A 21,314-nucleotide genomic window follows, 5' to 3' on the forward strand; every position below is an offset into this window, starting at 1 on the left:
AAGTTCACGGTGCATGAGAAACTTAATATGCATGGCCTTCACCTTTACAGGCTCATAAAATTGTAGAGTTGTGCTTAATTTATTTTATTTTTTTTATATATGACAGAGATTATTTATTAAGACTGTCATATGTTAATTGCACTCTACATGGGTGAGACTTTAAAAAGTTGGCTGTGGCGTCCACACACACGACGACGAAAAGGTCAATGCTATTTTTTAATGCGGCTCTAGTGATATTCTGGTTCTTAGTTGACTTTGTGGCTCGTTGTAGAATTAGTGCTGCCGAATTTTAAAAAACTCAGTTTGCATGAGTCCTTGTGTGAAATAAAAAATTACAGGGCATGATTTAGTACAATACATAAAGTAAAGGTGAAAAGGTGACCAGGAAAACTATAATCAACACAGAAAATGTGCCATTGACAATTTGGTGATTGTCCCGTTTTCTCAAGTAACAAAGAATCAGGTTGAATTGAAATGTGTATATTCATGCCATTTATTTCAGTGTATTGTTCTAGATATGCATACCTCATGCTATTTCCTATTGCACCCATATCTCCACTGTGCTGTCTGTGTGGGGAAAAAAAGAAAGGTGAAATGTTGGGCTGATGGAGTCCGAGCTGCGCATGTTCTCAGACCAGAGCAGGTCTGGCAGCCTTGCCTACTACTTGATTACGCCGCTCTGACAACCCAGCAGCCTGGTAAGGTCAAGCCCTACGCAGTGTCACACAGGTGGGATGATGATGTATCTCTCTGATGCCTCTGTTTTTCACCTCTTGACTTTGTTGTTTTTCTCCTTTTTCCACTGTGTCGACTTTTTGCCCATCTGCCAGGGGACGTGTCTCCCATCAGAGCTGGACAGTCCAACTGTTAACCCTCGGTATACCCGGGCGGATGAATCGCCTTCTGGGGCTGTGTGCTGGTTGGCTCTCATATCATTCTTGATAACTAAAAGGAGTTAATCTATAGCGTCTTTCTTTCTACGTAGACGCGTGAGAGTGTTTATCAGAATACAAACAATCACAGTATTCCCCTTTTGTAATCTGGTATTCCTGCCTATTACACTTGCTTAAGAGTAGCCCAACGGTTTATTCTCATGCGCAATGTCTTTATTAAATCACACATGCTGGAATCTCAACACAACAACACCAAAAATGTGCGCTCATCTCTAGGATGATGATGATGAAGTGGCGCGTGTAGGTGACAACGGCAGTAGAGATCCGGATGTGTGGCCCTCAGCCCTCCGTCCTGTGTGCCCCCTCCGTAGAGACGTCTCTTGTTGCTAGCCTGCGGTACGGGGATATTTCAGCCGATAGTGCTGCAGACTTGGCCGGTAAAGCTGAGTTCAGGGAATCGTGACCTCAGTCATATTCCCTTCTGAAACGAATAGTTATGAATCAACTCAAGTCACAGAATGAGAGTCTGAACTCACATTCATTTTTAAGATAATGAGACTCATGAGATCCAAAGGTGATCCTGCTCTGCTGCATTTCTTCTCTTTTTCCCTCCAGAAGCCGGTTTTACAAAGCGCGATTCAGGTTTTTCACATTAACTTCAGGCTAAACTCTTGGATTTCACTTGTTACCCGGTTGGATGCCCATGGTTACTTGTGCTGAGTGCCTGACCTGCGTCGGAGCAGGTTATGTTGTAGATAAGAGATCATCACATTTAGAAGCTCGCTTGTCGACCAATCAAAGCTCGGTACGGAGATCTTTAGGTAAATACTAAGAAGTTAAAGTCCTCTCCAGATTAAAAGCAACACAGATTCAACAAATAGATGCAAAAAAGACAGTTGGCAATGAATTGTTGACTTTAAAGTAACATATTTATAATCTCACTGTCATCTACATCATGATATGACCATAGTTATCTCATGTGTGTTTACAATTTTTGTAGATGCAGTCTTTTGACCCCGTTGTGTAAAAGTATAAATTCCACCATCATACATTTGGTAGATTCACTGTGTTGCAGGGGGACATGTTGTAGTTGTGTCTTTGTCACAGACTGAACGCTGTGTTGCTTTGCTGTAGTTAGTTTTTTATGCTGCGGATGATTCTATGAAATGGAAGCAAACCTTTTTACTGCTTTAATTTATATATTTGCTCTTTGTCAAATCCATTTCACACCTCTGGAGTGGAGCCGAAAGTATATACCCATACATCCAAGCAACATTTATTTCATTCACACATAGTCGGATCTATCACGCTGTGTATGAAGCAGTGAGGATATAGTTCATGCATTCACACAGTGAGTGATTTCTTTCGACAGTTTAAACTGTTACTTTCACCCTAAGTACATGTTTGGCTCTGAGATGTTTCTCTGGTGTCATAGTTTTCTCTACTTGTAAAATGTGTCGTTCTGCTGACTGCAGGCTTGAACTTTTGCGTTTAGAACAAAGCTTTGTGGAGGAGCTTAGCAGAATCCTGGCCGTTAGGGGTAGTTAAGCCAGATAAGACACCATGGCTATTTTCAACTCTCGTTTTGTTGGTCTGCTTCTGCGTCAGCGTGTCTGTATGAAAAACAGAGGGAGGGAAGAAGCTTGTGCGTGTTTGTTTGTGTGTGTGTGTGTGTCGGTGCTCAGGTGGCAGATACCCTGGGTAAATCATTTCAGATCCATTTATTCAGAAGCCTGTGCGCAGAAGACACCTGCACAGCGCTGCCAAAGAAGTGCCACGATGTCAGCGACTTCGTTTGCAGCTCTGACCCCCCCGGCGGGCGTGTGTGAGAACGTGCATGTGTTCAGACATTTGGCTGAGCAACATAAACACGCAGAATACGTGGCAGTATTCTGTGGTTTTGTGCCGCCGAGTCGAACGTCTCATTCAGAGCGAGGAAGAGAAGTAACAAGAGAAGCTGTTCTGTCATGTGTTGTGTTGCTTTCAATAATTCCCCCTTTAAATCTGGTTTCACTCTCCCGAGGACGATTAGTTAATTTGATTACTGTAATGAACAAGCAGACGCTAAAACGCAGGATTGTTTGGTTCTTAAACAGCAAATTAATTTTTAAAACGCCTAAGATCAAATTGATGGTATTTTTAGTCCGGATGAATTTCCATATATTTTTTGATGTGACAGCTGTCTTAATCTGTGTTCAAAATGAGCTCGTTTGCGCGTGTCACTTGCGCGCTGACAGTCAGTTGTGACAGTTGTAAAGTGTTCTTGAAAAAGCGCCCGACGTGGCCACTCGACGCAGCCAGACGAAAGATTTGCAGGCTGTGATGTCTGTGTGTCAGATGACTTATCTCACTAAGCATATGCCGGCACTTCAGAATCATATACTTCAAACCCGAGGCCTTCAAAAGCGTCAGAACGGACTGTCTCATTGAGCACATCAGTCATGTAGCCACCAGCAAAATGAGCGAGATGTCATTTGCAATCAACAAAAGCTTCCGGAGACATTTAAAGACACTCTTGATGACTGTTTCAATTTGGAGAGACTTTTAATGATATCGTCTCGGCTGCCTTTTTGCCAGGGTTTCTTTCTGAATATGCAAGTAAGAGTACTTAGATGTGCACTTCAGCTGAAGCTTCGCCAATTATTAATTTGACTCCTGAAGACAATTAGTAAATGACTGCGGCAGCCATTATCCAGCTGTTGCCCCGGCTTTCAGATGAGCGAGCCAATCGTTGGGTCAATTTTGTCTGCCGGTAACGACAAAGCATCAAATAATGATTCTCTCGATCACACCCACCACACGCGTTCTGCGCCAATAACAAAGCCGTCTTTTGTGCGACGAGCCTGAAATAACATTTTACTAATATTATTGACCTAATGATAGAGAAAAACAACAAACTGATCTGATGTATCAAACACCTGCTGTGCTTCCTTGCAGTTCTTTGGTTTGAACCCCTTTTTATTTTACCTCAACACACACACACACACACACACACACGCTCGTAGACAAATGGATGCGACACACTCCTCCCTGAGCTCTGGGCAAATATCTGTCTTTTGTACTGCTGCACGTGTAGAGAGGGTTGAACTTTTTCTTTGCACTAATTGGCCAGTGTCATTCCTGATGTTTGGATAAACAGCCGAAAAATGGGAAAGCTGAGACAAATGATGGCTAATTAAACGTGTGTGTGTGTGTGTGCGTGTGACAGAGGGCGAGAGAGAGAGAGAGAGAGAGAGACCAACTGACAAAATAGGGAGTGAAGACGCCACCAGTTTGACAAAAGCAACAACTAACTCTTGCAAGTGAAACCTATCAAAGAGAAAGTGACTTTCTGCTCTCTCTTCTAATTGGCTTTAATTCAGCTATGGCTGGAAAAAAAAAACTGCTTAATGTGGATTGGACACATTTTTATTTTAGAAATTACCAATGTTGAATGAGAATTTTCATTAAGCGGCGGGCGTCGTTGTACAGATGGATCTTTCTCCCTGCCGCTATATATCTGCTAAAATAAAAACTGATAAAAACTCATCTTAAGGAACGATAAAAATGAGCTGATGCATGCCTGAACCGCGACCCACAGGGGACATTTGTTTTCGGAGGTAGCATGTTAGCGCACCACATGATCCCCGGGGAGATATCCTCCTCGCCATTTCTCTGCTGCTTCACCTCGCGTTACAGCCTCTCTCGCCCTGTCTGACTGGCTCACACTTGTGTAAAAGAACACACACACACACACACACGCTCAGATATAATCCTTCAAACCCCCCCCCTCCGCCTCGCCTTTCTCGCATTTGACCACTTGTCAAGGGATGTTTATGGGCCATTGTTTGCAGTGCTGATGATCATTGTCACCGGTTGATTCCATTACCCACAGCCCTCTGATGGATGGGGCCTACCCTGACGTGTCCGCTGATACCGGTGTCCTTGACCACTGGGGCAGACGCAATGAACGGAGGGGGGCCGTGGGGCCGTGGAGTTGGATCTTCTTTTATTGAGTAGAAACGATGCATCATATCGTTGACGTTGTTTCGAGGTGCTCGTTTGCTGGAGAGATGAGGGCTAGAATGACTACTTATTTAAGGTTAGGGGAGCTTCATCGTCACGGTTACAGTAATACCCATGTGGTTAATATAATGGTTCATGGTTATGCTTAAAATAAACAGATGTTGACCGGCGATAGCAAATGTTAAACAAAGTCTGACTTTTTAATGATTTAAAAGATGCTCAATAATGATGTCACCTGATTTCCTCCTTTGGCCTTGTCACTTCAGCGACAACATGTGCCTCATTTGGACACCTCCTGAAACAACCGGTTCCTTGGAGGCACAGACCCCACTTGGCAGACACATTTTCAGCATATCTGATGTCATACCATAAAGGCAGAAAGAGAACAACACAATGAGCAAAAAAAACCTGCAGTGTTGATAAAGAAGAGAGTATTGTCACATGATGTGCATAATGAATTGTGCACTAGCAACTCTGATACATCACAGTGCTTCTTCACTCATTGATGCTTTCTAAGTTAGATGGCCTTCTTTTAAGAGGACATTTGTCTCTTCTGATCCAAATGCGTCCTGTGGTGTTGTTATATCACCCCCTGTGGTATAAGACAGAGGTGGCATGTATCAAACGCCCACGTATCACCTCAACCCGGAGATGCTGCAGTTACCTACGCTCCTGTTTTTATTCTATATGGTTAGTCATGCTGGAGCAACGTCAGATGTATATCAGGCAAATGTTTCCAATCCCCTTTTATTGGATCTTCTCTTATCCAGTTTGTCTGCTTTTCAAGTTGAAGTTTGCAGCTGGACAGTAAATGTCCTGAAGGATATGAGGAGCACTTGATGACAACACTAAAAGAAAATAGAGAAATGTGTAGAGCTCCGCAATGCGAGGCATTAATTGTAGTATTAGTTATTTTGCCAAACGCATTACTTCAAACAAACCATTTTGCATTCACGCTGGTGAGTCATTTGAAAGGGAATTCTCTTATAAAAGTCTGTTTATCAAGTTTCCCACAACCTTAATTTGTGTATCATAGCTAAGGAGTAAATTGTATGTTGCTTTCTTCTGGGCTTGAACCCATCATGGCGGTGCATGTAAACACACCGGGGGGGGGGGGGGGGGGAGGTCCCGTGGTCCGACCTCCTGCGGTGCTCAAGTGTCACAGCATCATTTGAACATTTCTGGTTGAATTAATGCTCCAGACTCGCTAAAACAGATGAGCTTGAAGTGAAGGAATCGTTTAGAAGTCACACATCGTGAGCAGACAACTGCAATTACTGATGGGAGAAGACGGGCTGGGGTTTAACCGGGCCGAGGCCCCGGCGTGGTGAAGGAGAAGGATCGGCCGCGGGGTTTGGTGACGGGGGATGAAGCTGTGGTGATAGCTTAAACATTTACCGTGGCTGCGGCTATTGTCATTTTTCACAGAGCCGGGGCGCCATTGATCAGGATGATATCTGGCGGAGGGGAACGTGTAGTTAAAGGAAAATGTTTAACAAGCTTCTCCCAAAAATGGTCACATAAAGACTTTCCATTATTATTCCGAACAAAGACAGAGTTGTTTTCCATTGCTCAGATCTGTCTTTTTGTCAACCCAAAACCCTGAACAGATTACTTTGCTTAGGAAATAAGGATCAGACATACTGTTCTCAAATAGAAACAAGGCCCGATGCTGCACTTTGAAGTGGAAAATTTGCTCAGTTTTGTTAAATTGTCTTATTTACAGTTGAGTTGGACTGTCTCACCCTTGTTCCTTTAAGACAATGCCAATGTGCAGGGGGAAAAAAAGCAGGAAAACCCAAGCCTTCAATAAAACTAACATTAATGGCGTTGCTGTATGCAAAGCTATGCTAATTTTATGCATACTGTCAACCTACATAGTGGCTGCTCTCCGGTCATTTCAAAAGATATGACTGCAATTAGACGACAATTGATTGAAATCATTTGCGTTTTATGATTCAGTTACTTTTGAGAGCTGACAGGGTGTCGTACAATCCACTGACAGTATATTCTCTCTGCATGCGGGGATTAACTGCTATTATTGACCCTGATGCAAACTAACGGGTAACACATTCCAAACACACTACTCACAATCTGGATGATTTGCATGTGGTGTGTCATTTACCATATTCCCCGATTACCTAATGATTTATGCTTTAATCTAACACACGGAGGCCTTTCAAAGCCACGTGCGTACCTTCACAGTGACTTAACGCCTCGGAGACAGAGAAGAATCGAAGGATAGTTAAAGGGCTGTGGGGAAAAGAAGTCTTATCAGTTAAGACTTGCTTTGTATGTAGGATTTTTTTCCCTTCCCTCCTTGGAAGGCAGGGGTGCAGTTGATGAATTCTTAAGCAGATCTGGCTGATAATTGTATTTCATAACTGTCATGCGGAGAGGGACTGTCCGCTGAGAAGCTATTTGTGTCACTGCATCTCTCTCCCTCTCTTTCCCTCCGCAGCCTCTTCAATAAACCTCAAATCACGACAGAGATTGTTAAGTCTACCTTCGAGATTATTAAATCCAAATGGAGAATTTACGGGTGACACTTCATAACAATTAATCTGAGATGCTTGATTAATAAAGTTCGCTCAACCCCTCTCCACCTTCTCCCCCCGCCCCCCCCCCCCCCCCCCTCTCTCTCTCTCTCTCACTTTCACCCTCTCATTCTCTTCTGTCTTCGCCCTTCCCATCACTGAAGTTGTCCTGTTTGAGTGGGATGGAGGAGGAGGGGAACAGACGTACGGGTGGCAGGATGGTTGTCAGTGGCAACTTGAGTGTCATTCTTTTTGATTAATGGAGCATTGTGACCCCGCCCCTAACCCTCCTTCTTACCCAGCATGCCCAGTCTCACCTCTGCAAAGCCCCCCCACCACCTCCAATAACAGGTAAAAATAGATGTGGGCCGAGTTATGCTCTCCATTTGAATTTTAGCTCGACATGAATTTGAAGAAAGGCAGGGAAACACAATATGGAAGGAAGGAAGGAAGAGGGAGAAATAAATGAGGATGCAGAGAATTTGAAAGAGTCAAATGCAAAACAAAGAAGAAATAAGGAAGTATTCAAAGGGAGAAAAGGAATGAGTGAAGGGGGAGGCAGAAAGACATTTTTGGAGAATGTCACCTACCTAACCTTGTCACCACGTTAAGTCAGCTGTGATTAATTAGTTGAGTGAGACCGAGCAATTAGGTCAGCAGTTTGGATTTGTGTGCGTTGCACTTGTCAATGTGTGTTCATGCACAACTTTGTTATTATTGAGAACCTTCACTTAAGTATGCAAGTATACAAGCAGCATGGACAATTATGTAAAGAAACATTATTATTATTTTATTTTTACTTCTCTCTTTTGCTCCACGAGGACATAAAAACTCAGCCAGACCAAGACGTGCAGGCGTGTTAACACCCCACCCAGCTGACTGTGGTTTTGGTATATTTTTGAGAAAGTGTTGGAGATCCATTTCCAAAACGCTGTCTGCATTGGTCCCATGGTGTTCTGCTCTAACTTCAGACAATCCTGCTTTTTGCATCATTGGGGCTAATGCATAATTAGGATCAGTTCCATGTGAAATTTGAAAATACAACAAAATGCTAATGTTTAAAACGGTCATAAACATTTTCTGTTTGCGTTGCAAAAAAAAAGAAAACTGAGAGGGGTAAAAGTAAGTGTTTTTTTTAAAAAGCTGGTATATTATCGCAGAAATGTGGCTCAAGATTCCTTTGAAAGAGTTTGAGGATAAGAAACCCGACGACAAATCCTTGAACGAGTAAAGGCTTACAAAAGATCATATTTAACAATGATGGCTATATATTTTCCCTTTTGCAATTAAAGAGTCCCTCTGTGTAATTTAATGCTTCTTTTCAAGTGTCGGGTCCCCTGAGACTTGGCCTGTAGCTATGCCATCGCTCTTGGTGATTATCATTAATGAATGTCGGCGAGGACCATCCCTCAATGTGACTGGGGAGGAAACACAAGCCCTAATTAAAGGTTCCTATTCATAAATATACGCCTCAAACTGCACGGATCGACAGCCGCTGTGCACACACAAGTCATTTTATTGTCAGAAAAGAACCTTTTTAAGAGGGTTTTCTCCCTCAATGTACAGCACAGCCAAAGTCTGCAGCAGGATATCTGTGCAATTTCAGATTCACATATATACATTTTGGAGGAAATCTCTGGGATTAGGGAGCACTAATTTGACATGTAAAAAGACTGATAAGAAAATTGCGTGATTTCTAACCATAGTCTGCCGCGTATTACTGTACAGTTCTTGCATGTAATCCTCAGGAGACATTCCTCTATCTCCCTTAAAAAGTAAAAATATTTACAATGTATTTTACTGATTGAACAATGTCCCTGAGAAACAAAATATTCCCTATTGCTTGTAAGTAATTTTAATGATTTTAATTGCTCTAAATGCAGACAGACGACTGCTCCCATCTCTCTGGTTGCATTGTGTAGTTTGTTTCCCCAGACAAAGCGATTGGCAATTGTTACGCGTAGAAGATCATGTTCGCATTGAGGATCATATTGAGTCTGTTTTTTAATTATTATTTTTTTTATCCACAAGGGCTCAAAGAGTCTTTTCAGGAAAAGGAGCTTGGTGAGACATTTGGCTGCCTCTCTGTCCTCCGTTATGGCTGAAAAAATGCTAATTGGGGTGCACATGTCGAAGAAAACAAAAGGGAAGGGAGGAGGAGAGGGAAGGAGTGCACGTGTCACAGAAACGTTGAATATGTCACTTTATTTCTCCGAGTTGGGATGGATTTCTAGCAGAGTTGTTTCCAGAAAGCAGGAAGTCTCAGATAAAGTGGTGCTCATGTATGAAAGAACAAACACGTCTCTCTGCAGCTCTGTATGTGTTGTTCTGAACGATTATTTCATAGTTCATGTAAACAAGCTGAAGTTGTCTCTTCTAGATTTCAGCTTTCTTGTTGCTATGAAATAACACCCTGAATCCCTGCGAGACTTGGATCCTTTAATAAACCTGAAACCTGCATCTGTCACCGCTGCACAGCATCTCGTCACATTCCTCGTCCAAACTGACACAATCTGAAAAAAGAAAGCTCAGGCAAGGATTACAAGCCTTTAATTGCATTGTCAAAACTACAGCAACGTATCTTTTGTTTAAGTCTACACATTAAACAAGTCGTGGAAAAGTAAATCTCTATAAAATATCAAAACTTCTCTCTCTCTTTCTCTCCACATTCACACTTGGCATTTTAATTATGCAGTCTTATCAGATAGATGTGGAGATATACCTCATGTCAAAGTTAGAGCCACTTCTTTATTAATTTTTTATTATATATTCTTATATTCAGCCTGTCAATGAGTGTCTGGAATCTGATAGGACCCATCATTGATTGAAGATTACTCATGATTATGAAGAGAGGCATTATCATAAGCTGTAAGCCTCCGTCATTCCAAATGTTAACTTATTTGAATGACACCCAGGGAAAGGATTTCACTCTGGTTAAGTCCGCCAAGAATAGGTTTAGACGTCCGGCGCTGTGGCAGATCGCTATACGCCCAACATTGAAATATAAGAGATTCGTCAAAGACCATATCACAGAGATATTAAACACCACGTTAGAACCCTGACAGCCAATTTGCTGTACTCGCATGCCGGAGGAGCCCCGACCTTCTGACATCACAGGTTTATGGCTGCAAAATGGGTAGCCACAGGCCAGAATCTGGAATACAACATGAATTATTAATGAATATTAGGATGTACATTGAATTCTTGGTTTATGATTTTATGTGGATGTTCGTCGCGATTGCCAAGATTTAAAAATGTAAAAAATCCCCTTTATACAGTGATCTCTCAATACTTTGTCAGTATGAGAATGTGTGTTCTCGATGGCAGTGATGATGATAGTTTTTCAAACTGATAGATTTAGATTTTCACAAATAATTTTCAGAATTGTTCGGCGGCATACAAAAAAGAAATTACAATTTAAACATCAGTAGGAGTTTTATTTCTGAGAGTTCATGCAAGAATTGTGCATTGCGTGTATATATTATTGTTTTGTTATATGTGTTTTTGGGAACCTCACTGTTAGGGTTACAGTATTTTCCATTGGAACAAGTATTTTTATTAGTTGACTTTAAGAGCATCAAATCTTTCAAAAAAAGCTCACTCACCTCATTTGACAAGCAGCAAACTCCTTTTAGGTACGATCACGTAGATCTCATGAACAGCTTTGTCGATGCTCACGTCCAACCTGTGAAGGAAAAAAAAAAAAAAAAAAAGAGACAAAAGAAAATAGAGTAATGTATGTAAAATATACATGACAACTACACGGATGTTCTCGCCAGCTCTCAGGGAGTTTCATCACACGGAAGAGAAGGGAACAGGATGGCGTGTCATCGCGCTGTCACCGTGTGTGGAAGAAGGGCTTCATGTATACAAGTTGGGGGTGGTGGGAAAACAACAACCGTTTGTGCGTTCGCCTTTTGTCACTCGTGCTCGTTGGACACGGGGTTTACGTCACAGGTGGAATTAACTACTGTACTGTCCTCATTGTGCGTCTTTCTGTGGCGGGAAATGAGTTAACATCTGAGGTCACTGTACTACTAATTCACATGTTGTAAATTGTATGTCCAAGGTTTCAAAGAGAGTAGTGCAAATTCTACCGTTTTGTCATTTGTTTTTTCAGCTGTAAAATTAAAAAAATATATATTTGACTTTCAGGGTGAAGCATTTGATAGAATTTCTTAACAAATGATAGCCTGTCTAACTTCCTTCCTAAAAAAGGGATTACTTTTCACAATAGTACATACTAAATAGAAGGAAAGAGAAAGAAACTGAATGAAAACAAGCAAGAGATTATAGAAGGAAAGAGACGGCCGATGTGAGAGAAATACAATATGATTACAGAGACAAACGTTGTAATTGTAACATGTTGATTTGAGCGAGTCATTGAAGGCAGAAAGGGTTACTAGCCTGCCTCATGAACCACATGTCCCCCCCTGCTGGCCCATGCAGAAGCTTTACCGCCGTGCCTCTGAAGAAGGGCTTTACCTCACTCACATTACAAATAACAATAAGAATAACTATATGTGGTCTTACCTTTATGTGTGAACACAAGGTGGGCCCATTTCATCCTCAGTTTTTAGCCACTGACCTCAACATTTTATAAACTGTATTACAATGAGCACTCAAGATTGATAATAGTACTTTAAAAGCAGAGATGGTTTCATTTAAATGAAGGAACAAATGTATTTTTTTTCTTATTTGAATAGTAGCCTAAAATATTAGGTGTAATGCAAAAGCACACCCTGGGGCTGTGAAGCCTCACTGATGTATTTGTAGCTAACCTTTCATGCGTTTGTTTAAAGGACGAGGCACTGCACTACACTCACACTAACCTCCGGAGAAAAAGCAAATTCAAGCATTTTACATGTCCAACAACAGTATTTATAATTATTTAAGTGAGCCCGGATTGGCTGCAAAATGAAATATTCAAATTAAAATCTTGGCTTTCATGTTGACAGATGATCCGCTTTTCAGTTTGATTTGTGTTTGAAATTGAATCTAAAATGTGATCAGTCTGAAATAAGTAGACAGACATCTTTAATCTGTGTAAAACATCCCCACGACGAGTCTGTCTGACTTCAGGGTGAAAGAAAAAAAAAAACAGTGACGTAGGTGGCCTCCATCAATCAGCGGGCAGGCCTCTATGACAGACCGGGACCGACAGATGTTGGGGCGGTACTTGGTATTTCTTTTAGCACATAATAGGCGACCTCAGACATTCTGAGCGCACAAGATCTTGTTTTTTGTTGCGGACGAGACAGCGGCGCTCCAAAAAATACCGTTGACGCAGAAATCTTGTGAGGAGCCTCTCAGCTGCTGTGCGTAATAAGGTGGAGACACCCGGCTGTTTTATTACCTGTTCTCTGGAGAGGAGGGGGGGGGGGAGGTTGCACCGGAATCGGTTAAACCAGGACGGTTTGCGCAGGGTTCGGTAATCCAGTGCCTTGTAAATCCGCTGGCCGGACCGGGTCCGCTGGAGCTGGGTGGATAGTTGTCCTAAAAGTCTTGTATCTGGCCGCGTGCTGGAGAGGATGCGCCCTCCAGGCTGGACCGACCCGCTCCCCGTGCCCCATCCCCGGTATTTGTGATGCCATCAGTAAAACTTTACACGTTTACTCCCCTTCTCTCTGGTCCTCCATCCTCTCCAGCGGTATAACTCGCATCGTCTCGCTTGAGATCACATTACAGGCTACTTGTGTGCCCTTTATAAACACTTTATGGTGGATAATAGTTAGGACGGAGTGTAGGCTTTTAATGGAGCCCCTTGTGGATTCGGAGCCCCTCCCCTTGGCCACCAGCCTCACACACGCACACACACACACACACACAAAAAAGGTGTAACGAATCGATCTGCGGCTTCCTTTGTCCCGCTAAAGAGGTCACTGAAAATGTCCACGTTTTGGAGCAAAGTTTGGAGCAGAGCTGAGAGCTGATCCACTTATTGGTCTTACGTCTGGGGATCGAGGGAGAGGGTGTCGTGAAAGTACGTTTTATTGAAAGAATAACTCGGTATAATGTAATTTGCGGAGTTTTTTGTTCTTTTTCATTGCAATCCCATTTCCATGTTGCCAGAGATTCAGAGCCCCGATGTTTACATGAATTATTAGTGATGGATGTTTCAAGGAATAATCCCAATAATCAGACGAGCCTGATTCTGCTGCGCTTGTAGAAATCTGATCCTCCATCTGTCGGATCAACAATGTCTAATAGGTTTATTGGTGCTTTTAACGATTTTATATGGAGACGCTATGTGTACTTGCATATTAAAAAGATGGATTCCTTCTGTCTGGGGCAGGACTGCATTCCTCAGCTAATAGTACTGTAGCCGTAGTGACTATACCAAATCTTGATTAAATTTGAAATTTTAAAAATTCTTCAAACGCGCTCACACACTGTCTCACACACACACACACACAGGCTGCACGTCGACTTTTTGCAAGCAGCTCTCATTCTGCTGTTTAAAGTATAAGTTTACAAATCGGCCACTTGCGTGTCAACGAACGGGACCCCCCCCTCCCTCCCCCTCTCCCTCTCTACACCCCTCTGCCTGTCTCTCTCTCTCTCTCTCTCTCTGTGTGCGCGCGCGCGGAGACGGTGTAAGCCATGGACTGAAAGCCATCCCAGTGAACAATTAGAGCCGCAGATTGACAGGTGGGCTCTGCCTGTCAGGGTGACGCTTTCGGAGGGGTGGAGTAAAGAAGAGGCCGGAAAGGCAGCTGGATGTGTCTTGTCTATCAGTGGGGGGAGAGCTGTCTGAACGCACCGCCAAACGTGCGCACATTTCACTGCGGAGAATACCCGGGGACGCTCGCTGCGCTCTTTTTACAACACCAACAATAAATACAAAAGCGCAAAGAAAAACGACCACAGCGGCGGTAGCGCGCAGAGGGCGGGCCCCCGCGCCTTGTGCTTGGCGATGACTTTTTGATCCAAGACGCCTCGGACGGAAATGTGAGTATTTCATGATCCAGATGCCGTTGTTCGTGGGAGACGGTTCTGTGCTGAGCTGGAGCCTTCTGCATGCTTTCTGCGCGCGCGCACGCACGCACGCACACACACACTTGACTGATTGACGCGCACCCAGTGCCGGCTAACGTGTCACTCTTGTCTTGACCCCCCCCCCCTCCTCCTCCTCATCCTGAAGACTGTAGCGGAGGTCGTGGACCGGAGCGCGTGGAGCGTGCACCGTGAGAGCCCGAGGCAGCGAAGCACCGCACCGCGGCGCAGTGAGTCAGAGCTCCGTTTCCTTGCTCCTGGGCTGGAACCCGAGGTACGAACGACTCCCGTGAGGGTGTGAACCCTTTTTGACGTGACACAGCGAGGAGCTCCGGTGGCCGCGTGCACGTCCGCCCTCGACAGGCTGAGATCTGCACGGAGCCTTTTCTTTTTTTCTTCTTCTTCGTCTTCTTCTTCTTTTCCACCGGGCCAGCCCGCGATGACTTTCGGTGATCGGAAGAAGTTAACGGACGAGTCCGACTTTTCTGTTGTTGCTCTAAGAGACTTGTAAGCTGCGTCCCGTTCTCACCGGACTTACCGATTATTAAAAAAACAACAACAACAACAAAACATCAGTAGAGATTAGACCGACGAACAGAGACTTCTTCGCCCCGAGAGGGATCTACACTTCATCCCTGTCACCCCGCGGAAGAACCCGAGGAGGAAACGCCACCGCTCCTTCCCTCCTTCTTCTTCTTCGTCGTCGTCGTCGTCGTCGTCTTGTTGTTGTTGGTTTGCTCACTTTGGGCTTCCTCCCGCGGCGCGCTCGCTATTCTCATCTCTGCATGAAAAGTCAAGCGGGAAGTCCTGCAGCAGCATGCCGAGGAGAAAGCAGGAAGCACCGCGGCGGTCAGCAGGTAAGCCCCATACCCCCCCCCCCCCACACAAACACAACAGAAACACACGCACACTTGTTCTCCCCACGGTCACGATCGCCGGCCCGGGAATCCGACTCTGTGTGCGGAACAAGTTTTCGCACGGCCCGTGGACGTGCCTGATGGGGGGGGGGGGGGCGGGGGGTCACTTATCAAGCCCTTGTCTATGGGGGCATTCGGAGCCGAATCAGCCCTTAATAATACTCAGCCAAGGCGTGTGGATCTGGCGCATTGTTTTTTTGTTTGGGAGGGGGGGGGGGTTCTTTGCTTCCTGAGAAAGAAATGCGCACCGCCGCGTCGACGCTTTAAATCCTGCGCCGAGCTGCCGGCATCCAACAAACACCGCTCATCTTATCTCCTTTTTACAGGCTCGCGTGTTTGGTTTGTGTTGGTGCCAGTAAAAAAAAAAATGTACGGAGAAAAAAAAAGCAGAGAAAGAAAAGTGACTGATTTTCAGTTCCGCTGCGGGATTGCCGTCCTGGATTTGACGCCTGATTGATCGCCTGTCACGCGCCCGCCTTTGATCTGCTCGTTTCTGATAAACATCAGTAAATCATTCACCAGTGAAACACGCATGCGCCCCGGCAGCCGGACTCCCTCAAAGGATAACTTTCCGCCCCCGCCGGGGAGCAAAGAAGAAGACAAATTGAAAGAAAAGTTCTCAAGCGGGATAAATACTTTGCGAGTTAATTCCCCGAGAGGGGGGGACTGGGGGAGGGGGGGGGGGGGGTCGATGGGGCGTAGCGAGATCACAGAGAGAGGCGTCTCCTACGGCCACAAGACACTGCAGGATGAACAGGAGAGGAGACCTCTAATGGCCACTCCTAGCTGTTGACCTGACCTCTGTGTTCATGTGTGAGGGAGAGGAAGTGTCGTAAATCTGACATGGATGGTCAAGAGGTCGGATGCAAGCATTAAAGGGCTGTGATGAGCACACTACGATCACCATCGGGAACCACCAGCTTGCCTTAATACTAAATTAACAAAGTAAATATTCTAGTTTCCGAAAAATTCGACGCCACCGTGCCTTTTTTCGAGCGCATCCCCCTCCGATAGCCACGTTGTCGCCAAGTTGACCAGACACAAACAGTTCAGAGAGAATCACATGTTTGCCTGAATCCATTTGATGTCCCCGGGGCGAGTGTGTGTGTGTGTGTGTGTGTGATTGACATGCATTTCCAAATGACGGGAGGGGAAAGAGGAGCCTTTGAAGTTTGTGCAGTAATGACCAAAGCCGAATAAAACAGCTGTAGAATGTTAAGCAGGCGGTGGAAATGTGAGGTTAAGCAGACTTAATCAAGGTTGTGACAGAAAGACTTTGAACTCGCTGGGGCTGTAATTTCTAATTGACGGCAGGCTTTAGTGATGGATGGAGGAAAATGTGTTTGAAGAACAAGCCTGAGAGTGAATAGTGCTACAAATGGTGGTGAAATCCCCACAAGAGGCCATAAAAGCGAGTGTTTTCCTGTTTTTCCAGCCTCTTCTGGTCACTCGGCAGAGCTCTGAAGGGGCCTCACTCAGGCTCAGCTTTTGAATATTGATTTTATTGTCTGGTTTTGTGACAGACGCATGCATCACAGACAGTAATGGTTAATCCCAATTTGGCAGCTTGTGTCTCTACATTATTTCCAGTGCATGACACATGGTCAATCTGAAAACTTTAACATCTCTACTGGAGGGGGAGAGAAAGGGAGGGGGGGAGAGAGAGAGATCTTTGTATGCCATTTTAAATGGGCTCAGTTTCATCAGTCACAGTGATGATTTTGGACCCTGTAATGGCGCTGTACCCTATCTAGTTTATGACCAGCGACAATGCATCAGTGTTCATTCATCTGGAACCACATTACTGCATCTGTTAGTTTTGGCAGTTGAGTGCAGTGCAATTTGAGCAGCAGAGACTTTTGCTGCAGTCATTTGTTGTCATTTTCTATTTTTTATTTCCTCCCCCTTGTCTCCCCTCACTGATGGGCTGTTGTGTTGGCGAGGTATTTCTCACAGGACCTCAAGTAAAACAATGCAGTAAATTCTTGTAGGCTAATTATGATGGGAATTAAAATGTGTTGGGAGGGGGGATTATAAGAAACACATGAGCAGTGTTCTGATGGTGTCTTCTGGCAAGTTGTTGTATTTCTCTTTCTGTAATGAATTTCCTTGTTTAACTAGTGTTAAGCTTTCCAGGCCAAGACAACAACACAGTTTACAAGTGATGCTATTGCCTTTTATTGTGTGCAGTCAAATTTGGTGCTGAAATATTTTTTGTTTCCTGGTATGTAAGCCGGACAAAGTAAACCATTTGAAGACGTTACTCCCTCGGTAACTGAAAACATCATTCTTCAAAATTCAAGAAATGTTTTCATGGGCTAATCTATTGATCTAAACCGTTTGTGTCTGCTGTAATCTGCACGTAGCTCTACAGATTTACCAAGGAAACGCTGCATGATATCAGCTGCTTGCATCAGTAGCATAAGCATGTTCAAATACGACCACATTCTGTACATAGTACAGCTAGATAACCAGCAATTGGGTCCCTTAACATTGTATACAAGACATTCAAAGTCCTTCCTAATGATCCCAGTTTTGATGGCGGTTGGGAAATGTGAACTCGTCATTCACCCCCTCAGTGTGATTATAGTGTTACTTTGTGCTGAATTCACTCTAGCAAAGACAAAAAAAATGATGACCTATTCTTCACAAGAAGTCTTCTGACACGGGGGAAAGAGGCGGGGCAAACTCCCTGACCAATCCCCACGAGGATGGATCAGCACAGCGGGCCCCCTGAGGAGAGACTTCTTTGTGTTCACTGCTCTCAGGTGGAACCGGGCACGGGATCTGATATCCACCCTCTCACTCTTGGATGTTGGAAGTTCAGAAACGTTTGCTCCCGCGCTGCATTCTCACCCCCAGCGACAGCAGAACTAGTGCAGGCCGTGGAGGCGGAGAAAAGTGACACGCTGTGATACTGTTAAACATGGCCGCGTGGAAGTGGGTGCCGTCGCGGCTCCGTGCAGTAATTAGTTTGCCTTTTGTCTCCTACCTTGATAGAAATGTGTTTGGCAACTGGCTGGGTTTGGCCACTCGCACAATGGCGGCGCTAATTAAAAAGTTTAGCGCTCTAAACATAAATCAAGTGTTCTGGTTCCAGTCGGGGGGGGGGGGGGGGGGGGGGGGGGGGGGGGGTGTGTGGATGCCGTTAATTTCTTTTAATGCGTGTGATTCAGTGTCTCCAATAAACGGACTGCAGCGCCACGTTTTAATGATCTGTCTGTGTAGCTGAGCTCAGCACGTTTAATTAAAGCGCTTCGCAGCATTTGTCCGGATTGAAGCCACAATGAGGCGCACACTGAACGCCGCCTCTCCCCTGACATCATCGGCTGCCTGGAGAGATCCCCCCCCCCCCCCTCCTTCACTGCCACTACTGCTACCTCAATGCAAAAGGAGTCTCTTAATTATGACTGGTGAGTGGGGGAGAAGTTGATCTTCCCTTCTTCTCCGGCAGCATCGTTAGCCACGCTCCCTAATTATCCAGGTAGCTGACGGATCAGTGACAGGGCCCCACCGATTAATGCTTACAAATTCAGCAAGGTGTCAAGCCTGCAAGCTGCCTTGATGTAATCAACTCGGCGTTAGCCACTTTCTTATATACACACACACAAACACACACACACACACAGTTGTTGCGGTGTGCGCCTTAAAGCCGGGGTGCCCGCAGTTTGACGTGACAAATCAAGTTGTGTGACTTTTGCAGCCAACACCGCGCCGGACACACAACCGCACACACACACACCCTCGTTGCAGGTGTGTGCGCCGTTGTAGGCTGGAGACTGCATGTAGGGTCATGTAAGTGATGCGTCCTGTGTGTGCGGCGTAACTAGATTTTCGTAGTTGAAGACTACCGGACTTTGGTTGCTCTCCATTGAGTGTAAAATATTTTCTCAATACTTCTCCTCTGGCCCTTTTTTTCAAACTGCTTGTTTGACAGAACAGCCGAGCAGCATTAGTACATTTCGTTGTTGTTATTGTCATTACTTTGCATTAAATTTAGCTCACGGCGCCTGTCATCTAAGAAGCCATCGGCCTGGAACCTTGTGTTGGTTTTTATCGGGAATTTCCTGATAAAAGTATTTAATGACATTTGTCGGAAGCTGACTGAGGGGAAAACATTTTTATTTGATGTGAAAACTCTGCAGATGAGAAGTGTGTGTGTGTGTGCGAGAACCTGAAATATCCTGATGTGTGATAAGGCAGTGTATGTAAAGTGTCATTAGCAGGTGACATTGACTGAAGGAGTCAGTGGATATATTTGCCTTCCCACACTCCGCTTCACCCGCGTTTTCATCCGCATGTAGCGCCACAGCCGGCAGGCCTTCAGCGAACCAAAGACACACACACACTAATGCGCACTCTCGCACAACTACACTCTATGTCCTCATCTTCGTGGAGGTTAAGTGACAAATGAAGATCGATGACTGCTCTCATGGAAAAGAGAGGGGTCGGAAAGAAAATATGTGTGGACGAGGCTCTGCGGCAGGGTGGCGATGTGAAGGCCCTCCGAGCCGCAGCGGCGAGGTAAATCCCATCCCGGAGCTTAATGAGGTTCAGAGGAAGCAGGGGAACCTCGGTTCTCCCTCAAGCCTCCACAAAGAAGTAGAGAAAACCACGAGGGAAAACTCTGCAGCGCCATCGCTCTTTAACACTTCACCCCCCCCCCCCCCCCCCCCCCCCCCCCCCCCCCACGATATTAAGCGAGTGTGTTTTCCATTCACAAAGACATCTTGGCTTTGATTCAAAACAAAAACCGCTGCAGAACAAAAGACCCAAATATGCAGTTGGGATGGGAAATGGGAATTATTACAATGAAAACATGTAGTAAAAAAACATGCATAGGATCTTTGATTTAGAAATCCTCATTGTCTTGAGAGGCTGAGAACAAGAAACATTTGTCATCTTAAAAAGTAATCGAAACAAATACTTAATTGTCGAATGAGTTGCTAATTCATTTTCTGATGGACTCAGCTAATAGGAACTGGTTATGTTAAAAGAAACTAATTCTCCACGTTATTAAACTGACCTTTTATGCAACACAAATGATACTTGAGGTTGGTTGTCATATTTTGACTATTTTTTTTAGGGATTGTGGGCAGCCAAACATTCAAAGAGGCTGCGTTAGCTCCCTCCACTGAATCATTTCTGAAAATTCAAGCGGTTTGAGACTCCGGGAACTAGGCTCCGGGAGGAAAAGGCAAAGAAAAGCGCGAGATAGAAATGGGAAGCGATGATTTAAGGCGAGGAGACGGGAGGTCCAGGGTACACTCGGAGGTCAGCGTGTCCTCGGGGTAGCCTCCGGTCGAGAGTGCGCTTGCTGTTGTTTTCCCATGTTTCCTTTTGCAATACAGCTGTTTCTATGTCTGTCATCCAAGTCTTTTTACATGCATCCACTTTATGGTTTTACCCCCTGAGTTCCAGTGTAATGTAACTTGAGTGTTTCGTGTGTGTCGCCGCGTGACGGATGCTTTACACGGCGGACTGACGCCGCCACCCGAGAGGCCCGTTAGCCGTTGTTGGTCTGCTGTGGTCAGATTTGGCCAAAAGTCTAAACATTTCCACTGGGTGATCTCCGAAATGACTCACCGTCGCCTTTTGTTAAAAAATTGTAGTGTCACACTTAGATTTTTCGATATTGCCCGTGAGGCGTGCGTGCCCATGTTGCAGTAACGGGAGGCCCACCACAGCAGCAGGCCCGTTGAGGTGCGAATTACTCTCCCTGCTCCTATGTTTTGTATCTCCCGCTGATACTCGGGGTCGATCTAAGGCTGCCTCCGATCCACGCCATAAACAACGAGGTGGGCGAGTCTGCTCCGGAGGCGCGCTGCTTCTGTTAACCAGCTTCGAAACATCTGGGGTGAAGCGTGGACCGAGGGAGAGGAAGAAGGGGCTCTGAAGAAAAGGTATTGAAAGTGACAGGTGAACAGGACTTGGGTAGACGTCCTCCTCCAGCAGCTGTGACTGCT

The 21,314-nt window shown here is 45.0% G+C and overlaps 1 protein-coding gene across 2 annotated transcripts in view; it reads left to right on the top strand.

Moving 5' to 3' along the window:
• Positions 1-21,314, top strand: part of LOC119219408 (teashirt homolog 1-like) — a 126,572-nt gene that overhangs the window by 87,683 nt on the left and 17,575 nt on the right. The window contains exons 1-2 of one of the 2 annotated variants that reach the window (XM_037474600.2): positions 14,024-14,386; positions 14,580-15,288. In XM_037474600.2, coding sequence (XP_037330497.2) covers positions 15,249-15,288 — 40 coding nt within the window. In that variant the 5' untranslated portion in view covers positions 14,024-14,386; positions 14,580-15,248. Of the gene's footprint in view, positions 1-14,023; positions 14,387-14,579; positions 15,289-21,314 lie in introns of those variants that run through there. The other variant, XM_037474601.2, reaches the window with a different exon arrangement.

Source organism: Pungitius pungitius, chromosome 17, assembly GCF_949316345.1.
Source record: "Pungitius pungitius chromosome 17, fPunPun2.1, whole genome shotgun sequence".
NCBI classification, from domain to species: domain Eukaryota; kingdom Metazoa; phylum Chordata; class Actinopteri; order Perciformes; family Gasterosteidae; genus Pungitius; species Pungitius pungitius.